Source organism: Hyperolius riggenbachi, chromosome 2 (genome assembly GCF_040937935.1).
Source record: "Hyperolius riggenbachi isolate aHypRig1 chromosome 2, aHypRig1.pri, whole genome shotgun sequence".
Lineage (NCBI taxonomy): Eukaryota > Metazoa > Chordata > Amphibia > Anura > Hyperoliidae > Hyperolius > Hyperolius riggenbachi.
This window is the reverse complement of record NC_090647.1, coordinates 312282953-312308494: the sequence shown is the minus strand read 5'-3', so window position 1 is coordinate 312308494 and position 25542 is coordinate 312282953. Positions and strand designations below refer to the sequence as shown.

Here is a 25542-nt window from a genome sequence, read left to right as displayed (position 1 = left end):
AAACATGAAATGGGAAAGCCAGGCAGAAAAGTGTTCCAGGAAGACAGTGCTCGACTTGTAGGTCAATATGCAACAACAATTTGGAATTGATCTGAGGAGTAAAACAAGAATTGGGTGTTAACTGGGCTAAAAAAACAGTGCTCAGAAAGGAGGATAGCATCTTTACCACATTTGTATTCCAGTTTAGGAGTATGACAGAATTCAAAGCATCTACTGACAGTGCAGCAGATGAGGCAGTATCTGAGGAATACAGCAAAGTATGGGCAAGGCTCAGAAAGTTGAGAGAATTTAGAGATCAAAATCTCTGGAGCTATTTGTGTTCCAAAGAGCTCCAGTCATGGGTGGAGGAAAGATGGGTAAATGGGTGAAAGTGATGAGAATTTTTAGTGTTGCAAGAAGTAAGAGAAGTGACAGAGAGATGCAGAAATGTGATATTTTATGAATTTTTGAGAAGATGGAAAGAGTTTCAGAATGGGACCAGGACTTGGAGAGATCACTCCAGCAGCAGGAAGGAGTAGGAGTTATAGGGAGTATAGGAAAAAATGCTGCTAGGTGGTGGTGTTGCCAAATAAAATCTGTCCCAGCGTACGCCACATAATATAAATATAGCCTGAGCTTATTTGGGCTATTTGTGCTATTGCCAGATCTAGTCCAGCATGGCTGTGGATCCACTTTGATCCCACGCTTCAGTCCCACGCTGCAATGTGCAATAACGCAAGTATGCTAGTGTGGGCGCAACAGGGGTGGAGCTACAATGCCTGAGCTGGCGCTGGCCCTGTACCTGTATGAAAAGGCAGAGACCAGACTGGCATCCTGCCGCACAGCACTCCACTGGGTGATATAAGAACTATAAGAACTGGAGTGGAAAGGGTTAACAGTCATCATAGTTTGGTTTTTAAATGCAGTTTTTGTGCCTTCTGACTGTATTTAGCTTTTTGAAGCCTCCATGCACGAATTCAGAAAATTTCTAAGGCTCATAATACTTACTTTGCAACATAGATAAATCTTTTCATATCATTTATCAAATAGCAGTTCTCATAGTCAAATTAATTTACGAATGTGGCTAAGGGCAAGTTCCCGAATAGGACCAGCATGTATGTGTTTTGTTAGTATTTTTCCAGCATGCAAATGAAAATTTACATGCTAAGTCAATGGGCTTTTATGCGTTTTATTGCAGAAAAAAAGCCTGACAGAATGCTGCATTTTTTTTGTGTGCCACGCTAGTTTGTATCCTAATCCATCATAATGATTCTCAATGGCTCTGCATGAAACGCAAACATTTATATACTGTAAGTTATACATAGAAAGCAGGAGGAATTTGTCATACAGTATATGCTAGCTGCACATGGAATTTCACTTGTATTTTCCTTTCCATGCAAAAATTTGCATGCAAAGTCTTACACATAAAATGCAAGTCTGCAGTGGAAACTAGCTAATCTGACAAAAATGTAGATAATTACTTGTGGTGGCAGGAGTAAAGGATTCCATAAGCTTCATCTCATCTTGTACTGCTGGAGACTCAGTTTTAAATTAATTTTGCAGCAATTCTCTATAGAGGTTTGTTTATATTAAACAAATCTTTTAATGCAGAAAATTGTCTGACTGCCATTGGCAACATCCCCAATGTTCACTGCCAAGTATAAAACTCCTAATACCCAACGGAAGTTTGCCTTCTTAAAACATAAGGTATTTGCAATTATTCAGGTTGGAGTGAGCTTTGAGGTGTCCCATTGCCAACTATGCAGATTATCCCTTTGTTGTCCCTGATAGCTAAACACACCTCCATAACCACTGGAATGCAATGATGTCTCTTCATTAAAGAACCAAAAAATTGATGTGGCGGGAAACACCACCTTGCTAGATTTATCCAGGTGTATCCTGAGGCTTCCCTCACTTCAGGTCAGGATCTTATTTTGAACCAGAGCTTTGGCTTGAGATTATTTTAAGTTAAACATTACAGAAAATGTATGGCTCCACCCCCCCCCCCCCCCAAAAAAAAGAGAAGCCATAGAGAAGGGGGTAGGGGGCTTTGACACCTTTCATCATCAACATACAAATAGATGCTAAGATATGGATGCTTTGGATTTACCACGGCATGGACAGAAGGGCACTTTCAAAGGCATGCGTTATGCTGGACACACGTACTTGATGTGAAATTCCTAGAAAATCTTACCAAGTATAGGCAGTGTAAGGGGGCATCTAGTCTAGTGAACCTATTGAAATTACATAAAGTTTGCTGGAAGCTCAGATCACAGTCAATATTTTATGTGGTATGAAGTAGACAGTGACTGAAATGAAACAATGCTTACGAGTGCTCTCATACTATACAGATGGAATAAAACTGCCACAACATATTGGCATGTAAAGTATATGACCATCATATTGGGTCATTTACACTGTTATTGAATATTTGAATATGCTAAAATTTAGTCATAATAAAACAGGAGCATGTTAACACTTAAACATTACACTGCGAAGCATTTATATAAAAAAAACTCTTTAACAGCTCATATTTTTATAGTTGCTATCAGGTCTGTGGAGTCGGTCCAAAAATCCACCGACTCCGACTCCTCAGTTTAGGATTCCACCGACTCCGACTCCACGACTCCGACTCCTCTAATTTGCATATTACAATTTTGTTGATTAAAAGTATGTAACATGAAATTCGTCTCATAACTGCCAACGCTTAGGAATTTTACAAGACAACTGAAGTGAGAAGGATATGTAGACTACTATATTTATTCCCTTTAGACTAAAACTAGTCCTTAGTAATAGTACTTGTAAAAGGTACAAACCGGAACAAAGAACATCTATCAGGCCCTAGGCAATGTAAGTGTGGGTACATGTAAGAATGATGTGCAGGTACTCTGCAGGAGAATGAGGAGATTGTAAACAGACAACACCTCTGTGTTCAATGTGCACACCATTCTCAGTGGATTCCCTGCAGCTCTGTGAGGAGTGCATATGTAGAGTATAGTACTACTGTGTAACAAAGTAAACCTGAGACAGATGAAATTAAAGTTTTATACATACCTGGGGCTTCCTCCAACCGCCTTCAGGATAATCAGTCCCTCGTTGTCCTCCTCCACCACCTGGATCTTCTGCTATGAGTCCAGGTACTTGAGCCAGTCTGGCGTAGTGCGCATGAACACACTCCACCGCTAGGAGCATACTACACCTGTGCAGCACTATTGCGCAGGTGCAGAATGTTCCTGGCTGTGGGAGTGGCATGCGGCCGGACTGCGCTGACTGGCTGAATTACCAGGACTCATAGCAGAAGATCCGGGTGGTGGAGGACAGTGAGGGACTGATTAGCCTGAAGGGGGCTGGAGGAAGCCCCAGGTATGTATAAAACTTTACTTTTCATCCGTCTCAGGTACCCTTTAATTTGTAGTCACCAAACCAAATTTTAATAACATATCAAATTATTTGATTTCATCAGCAAAGGGAGTGCATACATTTGCATAAATCAGCATCAGTGCAGAATTATTTCCATCTCATTGACCATCTCTATTAGTGACACAGCTACACATCAGGCTTTATTCTTACAGCATAGATGTTATTTAGTATATATAAGAGATTCCTGTGTACACATCATATATACAGTCACAATCAGATATGTATATCTGACCTTAAAAATACGGGGACTGCTTTATTGAAGCAGCACAAGTAACTAATTTTGATTGGTTTATTTCATTTTTGTGAACTAAGCACAGCTATTACTGTATATATACATTATTTTTAATGACTATTATCTGAGAAATAGAACATTTTATCATATTTTCTATTTTAATTACAGTTACAAATTCATTAGGAGTCTGAGTCGGTGCATTTTTTCCCGACTCTGACTCCGACTCCAGGCACCCAAAATTGCCCGACTCCACGACTCCGACTCCACAGCCCTGGTTGCTATAGTGATAAGAATCCTCACAGAAATTATTAAAAATATAATAAATGCTTGAAAACACAATGGCAGGATTTTTTTCAGGGAGCCTTACTTACTTCGAGTACTGTAGGGGGGTAGGGGAAAAAAATGAGTTGAACTTACCTGGGGCTTCTAACACTCCCCCGCAGACATCCTGTACCCGCGCTGCCACTCACCGATGCTCCGTGGTTTTCCGACTTTAAAGTTGGAAATTCCAAAAGTGAACCGGAGGTGGGGACCAGAGCATCGCTGAGTGGCTGTGCGGGGACAGGATGTCTGCGGGGAAAGGTTCCCCATACCCCCCTACAGTAGTCCTGTAACAGGGCCGTGGAGTCGTTACAAAAATCATCTGACTCCAACTCCTCAGTTTATGAAACCACTGACTCCGATCCCAGGTACCCAAAATGGCTCCGACTCCTTAGTCCAGTGGTTCCCAACCTTTTTCAAGCCGTGACACATCACACCAAACGTTCACATCTCTGTGACAAGCTCTTGCTGGCGACTGCTAATAATCGTCTGCTACTGCTGCAGGCATAGTGGCGGCTGCTAAACAGGGTCATCTATTACTGCTGACATAGAGGCCGCTACTACTGCTGGCACTATGGCAGCTGCTAATCAGCAGCTGTTACTGCTGCTGGCACAGTTGTGGCTGCTAATCAGTGGCTCTTACTGCTGCTGGCACAGTGGCGGCTGCTAATCAGTGGCTATTACTACTGCTGCTGGCACAGTGGCAGCTGCTAATCAGTGGCTATTACTACTGTTGCTGGCACAGTGGCAGCTGCTAATCAGTGGCTGTTACTGCTGCCAAGCTACAGGAGTGTGTTTGAGGACGCACACAGCCGGGAGAGGACATGCACCCCACAGTTCAGGTGTGCTTCGGGAAAACAAAAAAACAAAACCTCACCAGTTGTTACATATATACATAGCACATATGTGAGACTATCAGACTGTTTCACCAACATGCCTGTGGTGCTCTGAAACTGATCTAACAAGGATCTGGAAGTTATGAATGAGCAGAAGGAGGGTGTAAAGTTAAAAAGTGCATTCCCTCAATATGTTCCAAAATCCCACATACATACACACACATTCTTTATCTCTGTATAATGAATGGGTCATTACAGTAATGCTACACAAAGATATGCTGGAAATGTTGCTTCTAGATATCTAAAGACTTCTAAATAAGGCCGGAGCCAAGCAGTACAAATCTGTATAATGTAGCTATGCTTTAAGTTTATACGTTTAATTTGAATGTTTTACCTGCAAGCTACTGCTGCTCTGCCTCTGCTCTGATTGTAGTAGGAGCAGGACTACAAAAAAAATAGCCAACGATGTCCACGAATGTGGATTTCGGTGACCATTTTCTTGTAGCCCTCGTTACAAACAGAGCAGAGGAGGAGTTACAGCAGCAGCTGAGAGCCTGAATAGGAGCCAGAGCGGGGACAGAAAAGCGACACATGAATGTGTCGCGGCACATGTGTTGGGAACCGCTGCATTAGTCTTAGGCTCGGTTCACATTTGAGCAGCACGCCACTCCTGCGCCGTGTTCCGCTCCGTGAAGCGGAAGGATTGTGCAGGTTGGGAACGTCCGCACCGACGAGCGGAACGCAGAGAGTGGAACGTAGCAACGTGAACTTTCCCATCGGGAAAGCATTGCTTCCGCTGCTGCGTTAACATAAGCGAATGTGAACCAAGCCTTATACTTGCCAGGGCTGTGGATTTGGTACAAAAATCAGACTCCCGACTCATCAGTTTATAAAACCACCGACTCCAGCTCCAGGTACCCAAAATGGCTCAGACTCCGTCCTGTTAATTAATCCTGTCTACTGCTAAACACAGAATAAAAGAAAACACTTCACAATGCATGAAACTGCCCATACTGCAGGTTTCCCAGTGAATTTATATTTTAGCCATGATGAAATGTGTTATTTTTGTATTGTCAATAAAAGTATCTTATTTTGTTTGTTTGCACTCCTTATCACACACTGCTTTCTCACTGGGATGGATTGGTCTGCAGACTCTGCAGCATTGCACAGTGCTGTCCAGCAAGTGAGGTATATACAGGAGGTGAAAGCAGTATTAACTGTCTCATTGATTTACTGCTGCTCTGCACTGTGGAATCAACATGCAAGAAGCAGGATGTTTTCTTGTGGTATTGCTCACACAGTGGGGGAAGATTTGTGACCGGTTCAGACGGATGGCTGCCAGTGACCGTCCCCGGCGTTTAATGCTAGGGATCCACAGTGTTGCGATTTCGCCGTCATCGGGATGAATGGGAAGGTTCATCTCAACGTTTACTGTCATTTGCCGAGATTGAGATTGACAAAGCCAATTGCGTTCGGGGGTTACATTGAGCTCCCTAAGCCCCCTAAACTTGACGACAAACATTGTTCTGGGCAGCAGCATAAAGGTGTTTCAGTGCGACGAAGCGAGCTGCTGGAATCCATCCGTCTGAACCAACCCTTAGGGTGCAGAGCCATTTATGTGTTCTGCCTGGAGGAGAACTTTAGTTCTACACAAGCAAGAAACCCTCTTACATTTTATTACATTGAACATATTGTGTATATCATTTTTCCTTCAGTGTTTGACTTTATTGAACATGATTCATTGTTTAGTTTACCACGTCTTCTGCCCATAAAACACATTTGCTACAACTTGCTTTCTGTTACACATCTCATTCATTGGTGGTGTTTGTGAAAACATAGAAGCCAGTGTCTGCTTTCTGGAAAAATAGATATGTCATTAAATGAATGAGCAACATCATCAGCAGTTAAAGGCCGTGGAAAAAACACAGATATCGGGCCTCACAAAACACCCAGTGCATTTCACATTTTACCCTTCCATGCCACTGAGGAAATGGCAGAGTAGTGCATTTAAAGTTGAGGAGATTTAACAGTGTGGCTCCTTCCTGGGGCAATTACCCCCAGAGGGTGTGCAGAAAACAAAAATCCTTATTAAATTAGTAAATAAAAAATCTATTAGCGTTATCCAGTAGTATCTCCCGTTGAAAAACAAAAACAAATCAGTTCAAGTATGTCCAGCCTTGGTGCTCTCAGTGGAGCAGAATAGTAAATCTACTAAAATAAGCATTTATTTAAAAGCAGTTCAAAAGTAGCAGCTTTGTCCACAAAGTGGTTGAAGAGGACAGTTCAGCAGCTTTAAATGTGCTGCTCAAATGAAATGAATTCCTGTGTGAAAAAATGAGATTGTAGGACGTCCGCTATAACAACTCCTCTCTTTGGTTTTTGTTTTTGTGAGAGGCTTGTCCATTCCGCAGAGAGCCATTCTGAGGCCGGAGCAGTTTTCCCTTCTCCCGATCTGACCATGTGTAAGCATTGTCATCACTTTCCAGCTCAGATTCTGAATGCATCAAGCTTGTATTCTGTATTGGTGTTTTCAGCTTTACTCCTGTGGAGGAATAAATACAATGTGTTACCACAAATTGTTATGTCATGGCATGCAAAAGTCTGGTCCAGTGTTCAACTCCTTACAGCCAAATTTGTGTTTAGATCAAAATGCATCTGAATTCCCTACACTGCAGTTGTACTACATTCAGACTTTTTCTGTCCACATTTTATGCTGCAAGTTGAAAATTACAAAAGCAGCTTAATGTTCTCACATAACACATACTAGCAAGTATGTACTGCGCCGCTGCAGCATGTGTGGTGCCACTAATAAAATATTGGTCATTTACATTACTATGTGCTTACCTGGCACTCATTCTCACTTGAACCCTCCCTTTCTAGTGCCTAAAACGAACCCGCCCCCCCCCCCCCCTCCAAGTGCCCAACACTCTGCTGCCCATAATTATTCATACCCCTGGCAAATTTTGACTTAAAGTTACTTTTATTCAACCAGCAAGTAATTTTTGATGGGAAATGATATAGGTGTGTTCCAACAGATAATAAGATGATGTACAAGAGGCATTATTGTGAAAAACAAAACAAAACAAAAATTTATTTACATCTCAGCAAAAAGTGTCCAGTCCAAAATTATTCATACTTTTCACAAACTGTGAGAACATGCAAAGTTCTACACCATTCCAAATAGTTCAAGCTGTTCTAAAGCATCCTAATTACCCTGATTAATTGGGAACAGCTGTTTCAGCCAACTCAATAGATGAAAAACAGCAGCTCTCTGCAGTTGCTTTGTGGACAGTCATGGCTAAGACAAAGGAGCTCAGTGAGGACCTGCGGCTGTGCATTGTGGCTGCTCACAAGTCAGGAAAGGGCTTCAAGGCCATTTCTAAACGTTTTCAAGTTCCAGTGGCTACAGTGCAAAGTATTATTAAAAAATGCAAGATGTCCTGCACTGTGGAAAATCTCAGAGGATGTGGTCTGAAGCCAAAAGTTACACCTATGCTGGCCAGGAGGATAGTGAGAGAGGTGAAAAAGAATCCAAGGATCACCACCAAGGCCATCCTGGTAAATCTGAGCACTGCTGGTGGCAATGTCTCTAGGCAGACAATCCGAAGGACACTGCACACTGTTGGGTTCCATGTAGAGATGTCGCGAACGGTTCGCCTGCGAACTGTTCCAGGCGAACTTTGGGGGTTCGCGTTCGCCTGCACCAGGCAAACTTTTGCGAAAGTTCGATTCGCCCCATAATGCACTATGAGGGTCAACTTTGACCCTCTGCATCAGTCAGCAGGCATATTGTAGCCATTCAGGCTACCCTAAGCCCTGGAGCCCCACCCCCCCTTATATAAGGCAGGCTCCGGCGGCCATTAGCCTCACTCGTGTGCCTGCTAGAGACAGAGTAGGGACAGCTGCTGCAGACTTGTTCTTCTAGGGACAGATTAGTTAGGCTCTTGGCTGCGTATCTTGCTCCTGGCTGATTGTTATTGCTTTTATAGCACCCCTCAATAGCTCTTTTCAGAGCTCATCCTGTACTTTTTTTTTTTCTGTGTGTCAAACTGACACTTTTGTTGCATGCACAGCCTTGCAATTGATAGTGTGTACGTGCCACTGCCAGCAGCCCAGCACATTCAGTGACTACCTGTGTGTGTGACAGGGAGCTGCACATTGTAGTACCCAGTACTGCATATACTGCAGTACCTGTTGTGTTTACTTAACCCACCTCATCACTGCATCTTACTATCTGTTGTGTTGAGTGAACCCACCTCACTGCATCTAAGTACCTTTACTGTTCAGTGAACCCAGCTCACTGCATCTTACTACCTGTTGTGTTGAGTGAACCCACTTCACAGCATCTAAGTACCTTTACTGTTCAGTGAACCCAGCTCACTGCATCCTACTACCTGTTGTGTTGAGTGAACCCACCTCATTGCATCTAAGTACCTTTGCTGTTCAGTGAACCCAGCTCACTGCATCTAAGTACCTTTACTGTTCAGTGAACCCAGCTCACTGCATCTAAGTACCTTTACTGTTCAGTGAACCCAGCTCACTGCATCTTACTACCTGTTGTATTCAGTGAACCCAGCTCACTGCATCTAAGTACCTTTATTGTTCAGTGAACCCACCTCACTGCATCTAAGTACCTTTACTGTTCAGTGAACCCAGCTCACTGCATCTTACTACCTGTTGTGTTGAGTGAACCCACCTCACAGCATCTAAGTACCTTTACTGTTCAGTGAACCCAGCTCACTGCATAATAATACCTGTTGTGTTGAGTGAACCCACCTCACTGCATCTAAGTACCTTTACTGTTCAGTGAACCCAGCTCACTGCATCTAAGTACCTTTATTGTTCAGTGAACCCAGCTCACTGCATCTTACTACCTGTTGTGTTCAGTGAACCCAGCTCACTGCATCTAAGTACCTTTACTGTTCAGACCTGGCCCAAAATACAGTGGTCAGAAGAAGGCACGTGCGATCACTTCCCAAGATCAGGACGTGCTTGACTATATAACATAGAACACCTCATCTCCCGCAGCCACCAGCGCTACAACAAGCACCACATCTGCTGCATTTGACACTTCGCAGGAGTTATTTGGTGGTGAAATCACTGATTCACACCCACTACTGCAACAACAAGAAGGCGCAGGTTCACCACCTCATACGTCTGAGTTAGGTGGCGATAGTATGGACTTAATGTGTGAGGAGGGGGGAGGATGAACCACCTGAAGTTGGTGCAGTTGATGAGGTGTCTGAGGAAAGCGAAGCTGGCCAGGAGGCTTATGATGCTGATTATACGGATACCACATATGTTCCCGGTAGAGGAGATGACCATGGGGACAGTTCAGAGGAGGAGTCAGAGAGGAGTAGGAGGAGTAGGAGGAGACGACTCCATGATAGAAGCAGAGGGAGCTCGTCCTCAGAAACAGCTGGGGGCAGTGTCCGGCGCCATGTATCGCCAGCTATGGCCAGCCAGCCAACATGCCCTTCAACGTCAGCTGCTGATGCCACCGTAGCGCCATCACCCCAGGGGGGCTCAGCGGTTTGGAATTTTTTTCACGTGTGTCTCAGATCAGAGCAAAGCCATCTGCTGTCTCTGCCAGCAAAAATTGAGCCGTGGAAAGGCCAACTCTCACGTAGGGATAAGTGCCTTACGAAGGCACCTGGAGAGAAGGCACAAACAGCTATGGCAAGAACACCTGAGGAAAAGCAGCACCCATCAAAAGACAAGCCACCCTCCTTCTGCTCTTCCTCCTTCAGGTGCATCGTCTTCATCCACTTTCTCCCTTGCACCTTCACAGCCACCCTCCTCCACACCGCCTCTTCCCTTCAGCGGTTCCTTCTCCTCTGCCCACAGCAGTTCCCAGCTGTCCGTGAAGGAAGTATTTGAGCGTAACAAGCAAATGTCTGCCAGTCACCCTCTTGCCCGGCGTCTGACAGCTGGCGTGGCGGAACTATTAGCTCGCCAGCTATTACCATACAAGCTGGTGGAGTCGGAGGCTTTCCGTAAGTTTGTGGCCATTGGTACACCGCAGTGGAAAATACCAGGCCGCAATTATTTTTCACAAAAGGCCATACCCAAACTGTACCGTGCAGTTGAGAGGCAAGTGGTGTCATCTCTGGCACACAGCGTTGGGTCAAGGGTCCACTTGACCACGGATGCCTGGTCTGCCAAGCACGGGCAGGGCCACTACATTACATACACAGCCCATTGGGTCAACCTGGTGACCGATGGCAGCAAGCAGGGAGTACGTGGCTGCGCAGCGGACTGACTTGTCACACCTCCACGGCTTGCAGGCAGGCCTCCAGCCACCTCCTCTCCACCTGCTACCACCGCTTCGCTGTAGTCATCCTCCTCCTCCTCGGCTGGTGCTGCGATCTCCTCTCCAGCTACAAAGCCCCAGCACCCCTGGGCCTATGCTGCATGCCAGGTACGACGGTGTCACGCAGTGTTAGACATGTCTTGCCTGAAAGCGGAGAGTCACACTGGAGCAGCTCTCCTGGCTGCTCTTAACAAGCAGGTGGAGCAATGGCTGACCCCGCACAAGCTTGAGATCGGCAATGTGGTGTGTGACAACGGCAGCAATCTCATTGCTGCGTTGAATTTGGGAAAGCTGACACACATACCCTGCATGGCACATGTGCTGAATCTGGTCGTGCAACGATTTGTGTCCAAGTACCCAGGCTTAGAGGACGTCCTGAAGCAGGCCAGGAAGTTGTGTGGGCATTTCAGGCGCTCTTACAAGGCCATGGCACGCTTTGCGGACATTCAGCGTAGAAACAACTTGCCGGTGAGACGCCCGATTTGCAATAGACCGACTCGCTGGAAATCCACCCTGCTGATGTTCTCTCGCCTGCTAGACCAGGAGAAAGCCGTCACCCAGTACCTGTATCATTACAGTACAAGGACACAATCTGGGAGGATGGGGATGTTGTGGCCCAACAACTGGACACTGATGCAAAATGCATGCAGGGTCACGGAGCCCTTTGAGAAGGTGACCAAACTGGTGAGTAGCGATGAGGGCACCATCAGCGACTTGATCCCCTACGCCTACTTCCTGGAGCGTGCCGTGCGTAGAGTGGTGGATACAGCTGTGGAGGAGCGTGAACGAGAAGAGTTACGGCAGCAGGAGTCGTGGGAGCCATTTACACCCGAACCCGATGTTCCCACAACACCTGCGGCAGCACAGAGGGGGGAGGAGGAAGAAGAGGAGTCGTGTAGGGAAGGAGAGGAGTCAGACTCTGATGATGGTGATGATGAGGAAGGTGTTTCTGTGGAGGAGGAAGAGGCGGCGGAAGAAGAACCGCGGCAGCCGTCACAGGGGGCTTCTGCTGCTCCACGTTCCCGTGGTATTGTTCGTGGCTGGGGGGAGGAAGAGGAGTTGCATCCCGTCACTAAGGAAGAGCAAGAGGAGATGGAGAGTACGTCTGCATCCAGCTTTGTGCAGATGTCCTCTTTCATGTTGTCCAGCCTGTTGAGGGACCCACATATCAAAAAACTCAAGGGGAATGACCTGTACTGGGTGGCCACGCTACTAGACCCTCGGTACAGGCACAAAGTGGCAACCTGTTACCAACTCAACACAAGGTGGAAAGGATGCAGCACTTGCAGAACAAGTTGTTGATGATGCTTTACAATGCGCTTAAGGGTGATGTGGCTGCACAACACAATCAAGCTACCACTGGCAGTAACCGTCCTCCTCCCAAGTCCACGCAGGCAAGGACAGGACGCTCCAGCGATCTCAGGGTGATGTCGGACATGCAGACGTTCTTTAGCCCAACTCCTCGCCATAGTCCTTCCGGTTCCACCCTCCACCAACGCCTGGACCGGCAGGTAGCTGACTACCTGGCCTTGAATGTGGATGTAGACACTGCGAAAAGCGACGATGAACCCTTGGACTACTGGTTGCGCAGGCTTGACCTGTGGCCAGAGCTGTCCCAATTTGCCATACAACTTCTCTCTAGCCCTGCCGCAAGCGTCCTGTCAGAAAGGACCTTCAGTGCAGCTGGAGGCATAGTTACTGAGAAGAGAAGTCGCCTAAGTCACGACAGTGTTCAGTACCTGTCCTTTATCAAAATGAATGAGGAATGGATCACGGAGGACCACTGCACAACCGAAGACTAAGTCAGTCCCCACACACAGCATCTCTGCCTGCAGGCCGCTTGCCTTCTCCGCCACCACCAACAGGGTCCAGGACTCTAGGCGGATTCCTGAATTTTTAAGGCCGCTGCTAGCAGCAGCCGCTACACTAATTTTTCTGGTGCGTATACATGCCTGGCTAATTTCTCTGGCTGTACTGTGGGCGGCTGCAACAACAAAACAAAAGGCATGTACATGTGCCCATTCCCCTTCGTGATCATTACCTTGCCGCGGTGAAGGGGCTTGCGTATCACAATGAAGCAATGACCGCCGGCTATTTGAGTGTCTTGGGTGGGGGTGGCACACAAAAGATAATAAGGTTGTTGCTTCATTGTGGTCAGACCAAATTTGATCAGCTGGACAGTCACTGTTGTTCTATCATTAAGCTACCACAGCCCGGCGACCATATGGGCTTGAAAAACGTCACGGCCTACACTCTGGCCATGTTGCGCACCAGTAGAGCACGGCCGTCACTATGCAAACAGCTGTTTGCAGTGTGTTACACAGTGAGTTTGGTGTGTCAGTGTGAAGCAGAACTCTAATTACACTCCCTGATTGATGTATACCCATGCAAGATGTTTGAAAGCACTTTAGGCCTGCAATTTAGCATTCAATGTGATTTCTGCCAATAAAACGCTGCTTTGCGTCAAATCCAGATTTTTCTCCGGGACTTTGGGCATGTATCCCACTCTGCCATGCCCCCCTCCAGGTGTTAGACCCCTTGAAACATCTTTTCCATCACTTTTGTGGCCAGCATAATTTTTTCTATTTTTCAAAGTTCGCCTCCCCATTGAAGTCTATTGCGGTTTGCAAACTTTTACGCGAACCGAACCGAAAATCGGAGGTTCGCGACATCTCTGGTTCCATGTATGCAGACAAAGGAGACAAAATTTTGTATAGTTCTTAAAAAATGTAGGAGGATGTTTTTTCTATTATCTCTGGAAATTCACTGATTAAAAAAAACCACCCAATTTTAATAAAACTATTACCAGTTTTTAGGCTTGACTTCAGCTCCAAACTCTCTTGGTCATCAGTAGCCTCCAACATTTTATATCTACTCTTTCTCTTGGGTTTTCCTTTTTTCCTAGGGAGGTAAGACAAGAAGAACACAGCATTATGCACAGGCTAGATTTCAGTTATGCTTTCTACAGGTCGTGTACTGTGCTACACTTGAGATTTGTATGGCTGTACAAGCCTATTCAAATCCGATTAACAAATATGGAACATACCGTTAAGTGTATTCTACCCAAGGTGGAAAATTAAAGGACCAATACAGTGGAAAAAGTAAGCAGTTAAAATCTGACAGAACAAACAGGTTTTGGGCTAGTCCATTTTCTCATGGGGGATTCTCATGGTTTTCTTTGTTTTAAAAAGCATTACCTGAATGGCAGTTGCTAAGTGTAAGTAGCAAAATAGTGTGCAAGTGAGTAGGGAGTCTGGTTGGTATCTTACTATTTTGGCAGTTATGCTTAGTAACTGCCATTCAGGAAATGCTTTTGAAAACAAAGAAAACCGTGAGAATCCCTCATGGATTCTGTTAGATTTTAACTGCTTTTTTTCACTATAGTAGTTCTATAACGTATTGTTAATTATTTTCCTAAAGTATAAATAAGAAATAGGTAAAGAGAGGGCATAGTGCACTTCGTAGTATCTGCAGTCAGCCTTGGGTTCACAAGTCCCAAAGGACTCGACTACGTGATTCATATGAGGCTTGATTGCCTCAGCTGTTGCGGCTGGGAGAGAGGGGGTTACTTACCCAGAAATCCGTCGGGTTCTATGCGTATCATGTAATTTGCACGCGGCTTATGGGACACGGTCCACCCGAACTTCCTCCTTCAAGCGGAAGGAGGAAGTTTGGGTGGAACTGTCCCATAGACCACGTGCGAGTTACATGATACGCATAACACCCGATGGACTTCTGGGTAAGTAACCCCCTCTCTCCCAGCCGCAACGGCTGAGGCAATTAAGCCTCATTTGAATCACGTATTTGAGTAGTGAACGTGAGCCCATCCCTATCTGCAGGCTCTTAAAGCAAAAATAAAACTGAAGGTGCCCATACATCAGACAATGTATGGGTAGGTCAACCAAGAGACAGATGTTTCTCTGATCAAATCTGATCGGAGAGAGAAATCTGTTGCCTGCCCATACACCCGCAGGCCGATTCCTGAACGATTTCAGGCTGAAATCGATCAGGAATCGGCCTTGTGACGCTGCATCTGCTGCCTTGCTGGGATGACATTGTCCCTCCCTAATGTTAAATATGCCCGGTGCACTATACTTTACCTGTCCGCAATCGGTGCTTGCTCCAGGCTCCGTCCATACACACGCCCCATGTGGTTGCCGGTGTATACATGGGCACATGTGACATCACATGATAAAGTTCTGAGCACTTCCTTCTCCCACTGTAGATGATGTCAATAAAACAGCATACAGGTCCCATACGGGTACAGACTGCCGTGATCACCCCGGCGCGGTTTTCAATTTAGGCAGCGGCGGCGAGGTGAGCCATCCGGGAGCTAACTCCTCTTATCGACCAGATTACTGTGTTCTGTGCCGCCCAACCTCATATGCTGCGCATTTGTTTTTAAAGTTTTTTTTTTTAAATAAAAAGAGTAATGCACGATTAGAGGTTGTCCTCTTTTGTGTTTTCCCCCCATACTCATTGAGCTACATGGACATCTGATCTATCTTGGAGCAAGCAGACACCCGGTGAAAACTGATAGCCAGAGAGGTGACGGGGGGAACAGGGTTGGGGGGCACACCCCCCAAATGTGAGGCCTGGTCTGCCAAGACCGCAGGATCTGGTGAGTCTGTATCCGTAAGGGACCTGTATGCTGTTTTATTGACATCACCTACAGTGGGAGAAGGGAGCGCGCAGAACTTTATCATCTGCTGAATTTAACCAGAGTAACCTGGTGCATCCTGCAGCACCCCGGATCATAGTTCTTTAGTGAACCTGGTCATTTGGACATTGTCTTACAAGCATATCCCAATTTTGGGTGCACTGTGACTATTGGCCAAAGGGTGCTGGATTCTGGCCGTGTGTTCGAGTGGTATATATTTATATTGATTAAGTTGCTGTGAGCGCTGGTTTTATCTTTTTTAGCATGTGACATCACACATGCCCCCACGTTACTCCGACAACCACCTGGAGCACGTGGGGGGGGGGGCGACATCCGAACAATCACGACAGACTGACATGTCCGATCGACATGTTTGGTCCAAAATTGGTCGCACTGTCGATCGGACCTGCACTAGGCAGCACCGATTTTCATCCGATTTGATAATTATCAAATCGGATGGTTGATTGGCTGACCAGTCACTAGAGAAACTTGTCCCATCCAAGAACATATGGGGGCCTAGTAGAGCGACTTGCAGGAAAGGGAGGCTGCTCCTATTGCCTCTCTGCTTCTGTCAGTCATGGGCTATCGCACACTGAAGATAGTTTCCGACACATCAGAGCTGGAGCTAACTACCACACGTTACTTGGCTTGGCAAGTTCAAACCTTTATGAATTGACATTTACTGACATGTGTTGAGATATTTACCACACAAGTTGGTAATTTACCTCACTCGTCGGTAATTTCAGCTTGCCATGCAGTAACAGCCTTTATGAATTGACATTTTCCTGAATGCTCGGTAAAATCAGCTGTTTTCTGCATTACCACACACAGTAAGGCTTTATGAGTTGAAGCCAATATGGCAAATCAGATTTTAGTTCAACCTTTTCCATGCACCATATTAAAAAACAAACAAACAAACAAAAAAAAAACCCATAGTGATATTTGCCAAAGGCAAAACAGACTCAAGTCTACACTGAGTTTCTACAAGTCAACCCATTCAACATGTCTGCTACTATTATCAAAATACTAAAATCATGTACCTTTTACAGCAGCAGATGGTGCACCATACAAACAGTCCCAGAGCTACCACACCAAGGAAGCTTGTAATAATGACATATAGCACGCTCCACTCTGCATAAAGATATAGGTATTAGTAGGTAAACAATTCAACCAGGCACTAAAACATTAACAGGTCCAGTGTAGTAAAACTAAAAGGCTGAGAAATTGCTTAGATTTAAAGCGGTATCGTCACCATAAAAAACAAATTTCAACAGCAACTGGTCTGAGTGTATTAAGTGATAAAGATGCTAATGCTGCATTCAAAACTTTTTCTGCTGTTATGATTTGGAGTTATAACATACTTTTAAGGAGCACTGGCCCTTTAGTAGTCGTGCCAAAGAATTGCATGCTGGGGGTTCTTTTTATCTATAATCTATTCCTCCTCTTCCCTTTGTTTCCCTACCAGCTGCTTATATGAAACCTAATCCCCTACTCACTTGTGTTTACAAGCAAGGCTGAGGCGACTCAGCGATTGGAGGAGACAAGAAAAAAAGTAAAAGGCAGAAATGACATCCCGAGTTAGCCTTAACTGTGGGCAAAAGACATGGCCCCCAAAAGGAACAGAATTCTCGTCATTTACTATATAACATTCACTGAAATCAAAACGTGGACAGTATAATACATGTGTTATGTAAGTAGATTAAGTATTTATCTACTTATATGTGTTTTTTTTCCCTGGCATAGTATGGCTGATCCTACTGCTTTAAGAACACAGCTCTGATTATAGGGCACAGAAACTCAGAGGGGCAACAGCCAGAACTGTCACTTTAGTGTAGCCCTTGATAAACTACAGGCCTACCTTGTAGATCAGTCTTTCTCAACCTTTTCACCCTGGAGGAACCCATCAATTATTTCTTGAATGTCAAGGAACCTCTGCATTCGTGGAAGGGGTGGAGATTTATTTTGCAAGAAGCACGGTCTTTCAAAGAATATATGTGGCTAAAAACTTTTTTGTAACTGCTGTAACAGCCACCTTGTTTAGCCCCCCATTCCATGTTCCTCCTCTATAGCGCTTCCTAATATAGTAGCCAGTGTAAGGGTTTCTGATTAGCTCCCACAATTATAGTGCTTCCATACAATAGGGCTCTTTTATATACTGCCTCACCAAAATATCATTACTGTGATCATTATCAAGTGGTACTTGCCTCCTTTTTTATGAATTTATTAATTTTCTAATGGAGACAGAGAATTTGGGGCATCTTCTAGTTATTTCCTAGTTTATGGTTAGCAGTGTTTTGTTCACTACCATTGCCTTGGAGAACAACCATACAAATGGCGACCTTCAAGCCCAAAGTAGGGACAGCCCAAAAATATCCTAATAAATTTCTGAGTGGTTACTGGAGGTAGCACAACACAACCATGTGTTTCATACTCTTGGTGTCTTTATGTACTTCACCAAACCAGCTCCCACCCTTGACCTTGGTATAGAATACAATCTCAAAAAAAAACAACAACAACAACAACAACAAAAAACACATATACAGTATAAGTAGATCAATACTTGCTCTATGTACATAACATATGTACTGCACTGCCTACGTTTTGGAATCCCTGTGTCTATAGCCAATCCTGATGTCATTTCCTCCCTTACTGTGGGAGCGGGGTGGCCAATGCAAATACAGACAGTCTTCAGACACTCCCACCCAGCTCTACAATTGAAAGTGCATTGTCATTGTGCGATTCTGCAGCTTCTCAGCATGAGAACATTTTGGCCAACCAGAGAGTAAAGGCACGTACACATGCCGGATTCCTGAAAACGAGGGGTCGTCAGAACCGCCCGCGGGGTGGCAGTTCTAGCGACAGTTTCTCTGTGTATACAGTCTGTCGGCAGGCTCATAAGGCTCATCAGCCCGTTGACAGAATGTACACACAGGAAAACTGTCGCTAGAAAGGCCGCCCCGCGGGCGGGTCTAACGACCTGTCGTTTGAATAAATCAGGCGTTTGTACGCGCCTTAACTGAGGTGTGGGAGGGTAAAACAGGAGAGTAAGAGGCTTCAGCCAATCAGGCTGCATTAGTTAAGTCTGAGGGGAAAGTAAAGAAGCAAAAAAAGACAACCCAGCATGCTCTGCAACTTCCTTTGAGCGGCAATGTACCAAATAAGAGCCAGGTAAACTGGGGAATGATCTTTTATCAACAACAAAAGTAAGAGTGATTTTTAACTTTTAGATTGCCTGGTTAGCATCCTTATTACTTGTTTACCAGATAAAAATAAAGAATTGATTTTTGATTTTATGCCTGACAGTTACGCTTGAAGGTTTCACTAATCAAGTGAACGTACTGTAGTAGAGACTTTGATCCCAAGCTATCGGGTTTTATTTTCACACGATTGTAAATATGTCATGAGTATTTGCATACGTAAGCTAATGTGATTAAAGCCAATAAATGACTACTGCAGAGTAAATCCATAAAGATCAATCTGTATATTTGAATAAGCCACCACGTGTAGTTATAAATTGTGCAAGACTTTCACACTAATGATCTACCCAAAATTGGAGGCCAGTTACTTACCACAGTTGCTCTCACCATCCCCAAACTGTCGACGTATAAAATTCTCCATCCAAAAAGGGTCACAGACACAGCGCTTTGTAAAAGAATTGCAGTGACCATGCAAAGAGCAATTCAACTGGCAAGCTAAGATGAAAACATACAGTTAATCATTCTAATCAACTATCTATAGATACTAAGAGAGTGATTTACTGTGAAGTTACACTATGTTCTGTTATCTATTCTGTTATTTATTTACTGTATGTAGCACTAACATTTTATTTACAGAGTGTATCGAGCCAAATTTGGTCAAGGAGATGCTAATAAATTTTGTTTATTCAAATCTTATGTCAATTTTATGCAGATCTCAAAAAGGTTGGAACAATTGCATGTTTATCACTGTGGTGCCCCAACTTTTCTTTTACCAGCACACTGTACTTGTTTGGGAACTGGACAAGGGGGAAGTTCACGCAGCAGGCAACATGCTAGGGAGAGAGGGCATGACTACCACTCCAGGCTATTCAGCCGCTGCATATATGCATCTTCTCTGGCCTAAGCAATGTCATTTTAGGTTCTTTTCCATGGGAGGCTGAGTTGCGTGCTTGTCAGACAGTTCAGCCTACCGGCTGCCAGTCACAAGCGCCATTCGGTTACAATGCGTACATCACATTTGACATGCAGCGATATTACCCAACAGCCAAAAGAAAAGTCTTATGTTGCACCTGAAGATGCAACTCCACAGAAGGGATGGCTGACTAGCAAGCGCCCGGATGGTAAACAGGAGCAGCTAATAGATGGTGAATTCACCGCCTTCAGCTGCCCATGGAAAAGAGACCTTAGGCCCCACTGGTGCAGACATTTCAACCAGCCTCACTTCCTGTCCCTCCTTTCCATATCCGATATGAAGCTTCATACTGGCGATGCAAAGCAGACCTAGACAATGTTTCAGCAGCAGAGGGACTCAGAGGCACAGCAAAAGGAGGATTATGATTGAGACCTGGAGTGGTAGCTGCACACTCACTCCCCAGCATGCTTTCCATGGCACTCTCTGAATGAGGAGGGAAAATAGATGCAGGGGGTCTGAGGAGCAACACTATGTATTAAGACTAGGGGGAGGGTAAGATTCAGGGGCCTGGAAGATGGCACTGTATGCATTAGTGTCGCCTGATGAGGAAAACTGAATAAAATTAATAAAAGTATTTTGTTGTTTATACTGGATACAGAGTTTATAGAAAAGCATGAAACGCAGGTTCCAAAGTTAGTGTATATCCCCCCCATTTAAAGTGAACCTATTATGAGAGTTTTTTAACCTGAACTAAAACCACAGATTAGGCTACCTGTAGTAGATTAGGGCAGGCGAGGTAAAATGCATAGTAAACATAACAGATACCAGTGCTTGATTTCCAAATGACACCTGGCTAGGCAGGTCAAGTGACTTGTAGCAACTTTGTATTGTGAGAGTGTGAACATTGGTAGGGCCAGAAGCTCAATGCACGTATGTTGCAGTGGGAGGTTATGGCAGGGACCCTGTGATCTATTTAGTGCTGCGACAAATACACTTATTGTGAGTTTACTGAGGTACTCAACATGTCTCACACCCATATAATTTTATAGTAAATTTACAAGTTAGGTATGTTCTGATTCTACACTTACCGGTATGTTTATTAGCTTATTACATCAGAATGGTTATCTAGCTAAAAACATTTTAAACAAGATAAATAAATACTCAAATAAGATGAATCAATAGGAGTTTGAGCAGTAAAAGTATTAAGTGGAATAATTTAATGAAGTGTATCAGGCACTTACTGAATGTGTCAATCTCAAGGGCTCTGAAGATGAGGAAACCACTCTGCTGCTTGCGTAATTCATTGCGAAGTGTGCAGGCAACTTGGTAACCCTTCATGACCAAGTGAGGGGGCTGGTTCTTGACATAAAATACCACCTTTGTACTGCAATGAAAGAGAACATTATTGTGGTTGAACTTATCACTTCTAACAACCACAGCAACAGAAGAAGAGATCAGGCTGGAGAGTTCTGCACAAATGTTTCCAAGTATAACAGATAAGTGCATCTTCATGGCATTTGCCATTCATAATGACGACTGATATATTGCTCATGAATAAACTTTTTGTTTTTTGCTTACTTAGAATCTATCTTTCCGTGATATTTGAGAAGCAGCACACTTTGGGAGTGTACGCACTAAACTGCATTAAGCTGAATAAAATGTGTAAAGTTATTAAAGACACTCTGTAATGTAAAAAAAAAAACGCTCTGGGAGATACTTACCTCGGGAGGGGGAAGCCTCAGGGTCCCAATGAGGCTTCCAAGACCTCTGAAGCCTGAAGGAATCCAGCGCTGGCTCCCCCGAATCCTCCCTGACAAGCTTGACAAGAGAAGATTTATTTACCTCTCTGGTGGCCGAGCCTGATCGTATCCGCTCTACTGCGCAAGCGCAAAGGACTCGCGCCTGCGCAGTAGAGCGGATATGATCGGGTTCAGCTGTTTCAACCTTACCCAAACGAGGAGTCGCTGGTGCATCTGTGCAGGATCGCGGTAGGTAAATATTTACCTCGTCGCACTTAGGGGGGGGGGGGGGGGGGGACGACACAGCACTGGATTGCCGGGCCACCAGGGGACGGGGGAAGCCTTGTTAGGATCCAGAGTGGTGGTTCTCGCAGGATAAATATAATGCTGCAGTTGCCGTAGAGGCAGCAAGGCTGGGCTCCTACGAGAGACTTACTTTACTGGCATTTAGAGGCACCAGGGGGGATCCTAGATGCACAACTCCTATGTCCACTACAACTAAAGTATGGAAGGATATGTTAGCCTACACTGGGAATGCTGATAAACTCTCTCCTCACACACCACTATGGGATAATCCTTATCTCCTTCACTTCTCACAAATACCAGACCCTGGTCTGTGGGCCCGTCAGGGCATAAAAGCCATACAGCACATCATGGGGAATGATGGACTACTTTCTTTCAACACCCTCAAAAATAAATTTGATCTGTCTAATAAGATGTTTTTCAGATATATACAAATCCGGCATGCTTATAATAGCCAGTTTGGAAATGGTGGGCCACCGCTGGTTTCTTGTGACCTGGAACAAACGTTAATGGTAGAGGGCCTAGCTAAACCTCTCTCAGTGATATATTTTGCCCTCATGAACAGTACAACTCATAGCCTTGCTAAGTGTCAATCTAGGTGGAATGAAGAGGTTCCTGGGTTGGATGGTAAGGACTGGGAAGAAATCTTAGAAACTTTTGTTAAAGTTCCTATATCGGCTAGAGACCGATTGATACAATTTAAATTTCTTCACCGTACCTATCTTACGCCTATGCGTATGCACAAAATCTCTACTTCCAATACTCTCAATTGCCCCAGATGCAATACTGATCCTGGAACTTACTTTCACATGTTTTGGGATTGCCCCCATGTATACTCCTTTTGGTATAAGATTAATGAATTAATTAATGAAATTCTCCAAACGAGATTGATACTTTCTCCTAGGGTATACCTACTAGGGCTGCTGGATGATATTCCACCAGGCAAATACCCCCAATACTTAATCAAACTATTATGCTTTTATGGCCGTAAAGAAATACTTCGAACCTGGAAATCAGATAAGTCCCCTTCCTTCAATCACTGGAAATGCACTGTAATGAAATCCTTACCTTTATACCGCCTGACGTATAAAAGCCGTAACTGCCCTCGCAGATTTGATAAAATATGGGCTCCCTGGTATAACAACGTAGAAGCTCTTCCTACAGGTCCGGAGGATTAAATATGATATTAATTTAACTTTTCTCCTGCTCACAATCTGAATATACCCTTTAGTGGTCCTGGTCTTAGGAGGTAGGCACTGGAACCTTATCTTCTCTCTACTCTATTCTTTTCTTTTTCTCTCCTCCACTTTATCTCTTTTCTTCACCTAACTCTCTAACAGATGGTATAGCCACAGCAATGCTGACCAATTTAAAGGAATCATACCTACTTGAAGTTTTTTATGCTATGAGTCAATGAGTGTTATTTTAATGCCTAATGAATATCACACAAATGGCACATACATACTATATATGATACTCACTGTTATTATTTCTATGTAACTTTATCTCCTATGCATACATATAGCATGTACCACTGTAACTCTCTTCATTCACTGTCCCTCAGTACCTGCGTGTACTTGTCTGTATGTTTTCTTTTGAAACTCAATAAAATTGAATTGTTATAGGATCCAGAGGCTTCCCCCTCTCGAGGTAAGTGTCCCCTAGCGGGATTGTTTTACATTGCAGCTCCTCTTTAAGTTGAGTAGACCATAATGCATTGCATTCGGCTCTATTAATTGTGCAGAATGACTTTACGCATGTTATTTTGCCTAAGTAAACATGCAAGTTACGAAAAAGAAAAAAAACATACTTCATGAGGGCGAAGCCTCAGGACCCTAATGAGGCTTTCCCTGTCTCTCTTCACCAGCCCAATCCACCCCCACACGCCAGCTGTCAGGTTTTCAGATATCATAATTTAATAGAGATTTATTAAAGAGGTACTGTAACATCCTTAACAACTCCTGGCCAGTGCATAGCCCACATACACTTTGTAAGGGAAAACCTGGTCTTTCCAGAAAAAAAAAATGCAAATATAAAATGTTATTGTAACTTTAAGACAGTAGCCCCGCCCACCTAAAGATGCGCATCCGCGGCTGTATATTAATTAACCCCAGGACGCACAGCCCTCTGGGTCTGACAGTTTTTTTTTTAAAAATGCCAGGCTTGCTCGTCATCTCTGCGCAAAAGGTGGATCAGCGCATCACCAGGCCGCTTCCGAATGGCCTACAATCAGAGGTGCGCTGATCCCCCCCAGAAACTGCAAACACACTTTGAACTCAGCTCTGCATATACACCAAAAGCAAGGCTGCTAAGTGGGAGCAGCTGACCAAAAATGAATTAAATTAGTACATGGCAAAGAAATGAACAGCGCTACTTAAAAACAGATAAGTGCCTACCTGCAAGAGAGTGCAAGCTCATCTCTGCAGGACAAGCCCTCGCGCAGCAGAGAAAGAGACAGCAGGAGCTGGAGAGATGATTTGTAGCAGAGCTCTGAAGTGCAGTCAGATGCTAGGAAACCAGAGCTGGAAGAAGGAAGAGTGCTCTATATAGCAGTCCCCCTCCCTACCCTCCTCCTCTCCAGAGGTGCTGAACTTTATCAGGGCTGAGAGAGCAATCAGCTCATCAGCCTGCATGTGCTACGTCTCCCTCCTCATGTTACCAATGCACTGCACCACAGCATGGAAAATTGGCAGTGTCCAGCAAGTGAGACAGTGAGTCTGAACACAGTGCATAGTGCTCACTGTGTACTACCTGCAGCCTTCAAAATTTCTGGTGTGTATGTTGTGTGGTGTATTGAGCGTGTGAGTGCAGTTAGTTGCTGTTGTGGTTTCTGGAGTGTAGGAGGGCTTGTGAGGTCAGGGTGTGTGTGTGTGTGTGTGTGTGTGTGTGTGTGTGTGTGTGTGTGTGTGTGTGTGTGTGTGTGTGTGTGTGTGTGTGTGTGTGTGTGTGTGTGTGTGTGTGTGTGTGTGTGTGTGTGTGTGTGTGTGTGTGTGTGTGTGTGTGTGTGTGTGTGTGTGTGTGTGTGTGTGTGTGTGTGTGTGTGTAATGTACTCTCCATTTGAGTTTCTGTCATGGGGTAGTTGGAGACTTGTGATGTGTGTGCGCATGCAGTGCAGTGAATTGCTGTTGTGGTTTCTGGATAGGGTTGCCACCTTTTGACTGAGAAAATCCCGCCTTTGAGGTGTGGCCTGGAGGGTGTGGCCTAAAAGTGGGAGGGATTTGTTACGGTTATTTTTTAAAAAATAACACAAGAAAAATTACAAATGTTAAATAGTTTAAAGAACACCGGTAAGGGAAAAAATAGCCCCTGGTTGGTACTTACCTCGGGAAGGGGAAGCTGCTGAATCCTAAATGAGGCTTCCTCCATCCTCCTCAGCCAGCCTGATACAGTGTTGGCATGAGGTGCCTGCAAAGTAGATCAGACCCAATCAGGCTTGGCTATTTCTGCCAGAACCTGAGCGGGAAGCAACTAGTGCACATGCGCACATGCCAACAAGGAGATCTTGGGGGGTCACAGCGCTGGATCCCCTCTACTGCGGAGGATGGAGGAAGCCTCTTTAACATACAGAGGCTTTTCTCTCCCAAGGTAAGTTCCCCCTAGGGTTTTTTTTTCCTACAGGTACACTTTA

General features: G+C 44.7%; 1 protein-coding gene across 4 annotated transcripts in view; it reads right to left on the bottom strand.

Moving 5' to 3' along the window:
* Positions 1 to 6491: 6491 nt before the first annotated feature.
* The window catches only part of KIAA0319L (KIAA0319 like), a 141831-nt gene continuing 122780 nt past the window's right edge, over positions 6492 to 25542 (bottom strand). For all 4 annotated transcript variants that reach the window (XM_068269103.1, XM_068269102.1, XM_068269105.1 and 1 more), the window contains 5 exons: positions 21113 to 21255; positions 19331 to 19453; positions 16802 to 16892; positions 13908 to 14002; positions 6492 to 7330 (listed from right to left, as the gene is read on the bottom strand). In XM_068269103.1, the coding sequence (XP_068125204.1) occupies positions 7143 to 7330; positions 13908 to 14002; positions 16802 to 16892; positions 19331 to 19453; positions 21113 to 21255 (640 nt within the window). In that variant the 3' untranslated portion in view covers positions 6492 to 7142. The remainder of the gene's footprint in view (positions 7331 to 13907; positions 14003 to 16801; positions 16893 to 19330; positions 19454 to 21112; positions 21256 to 25542) is intronic.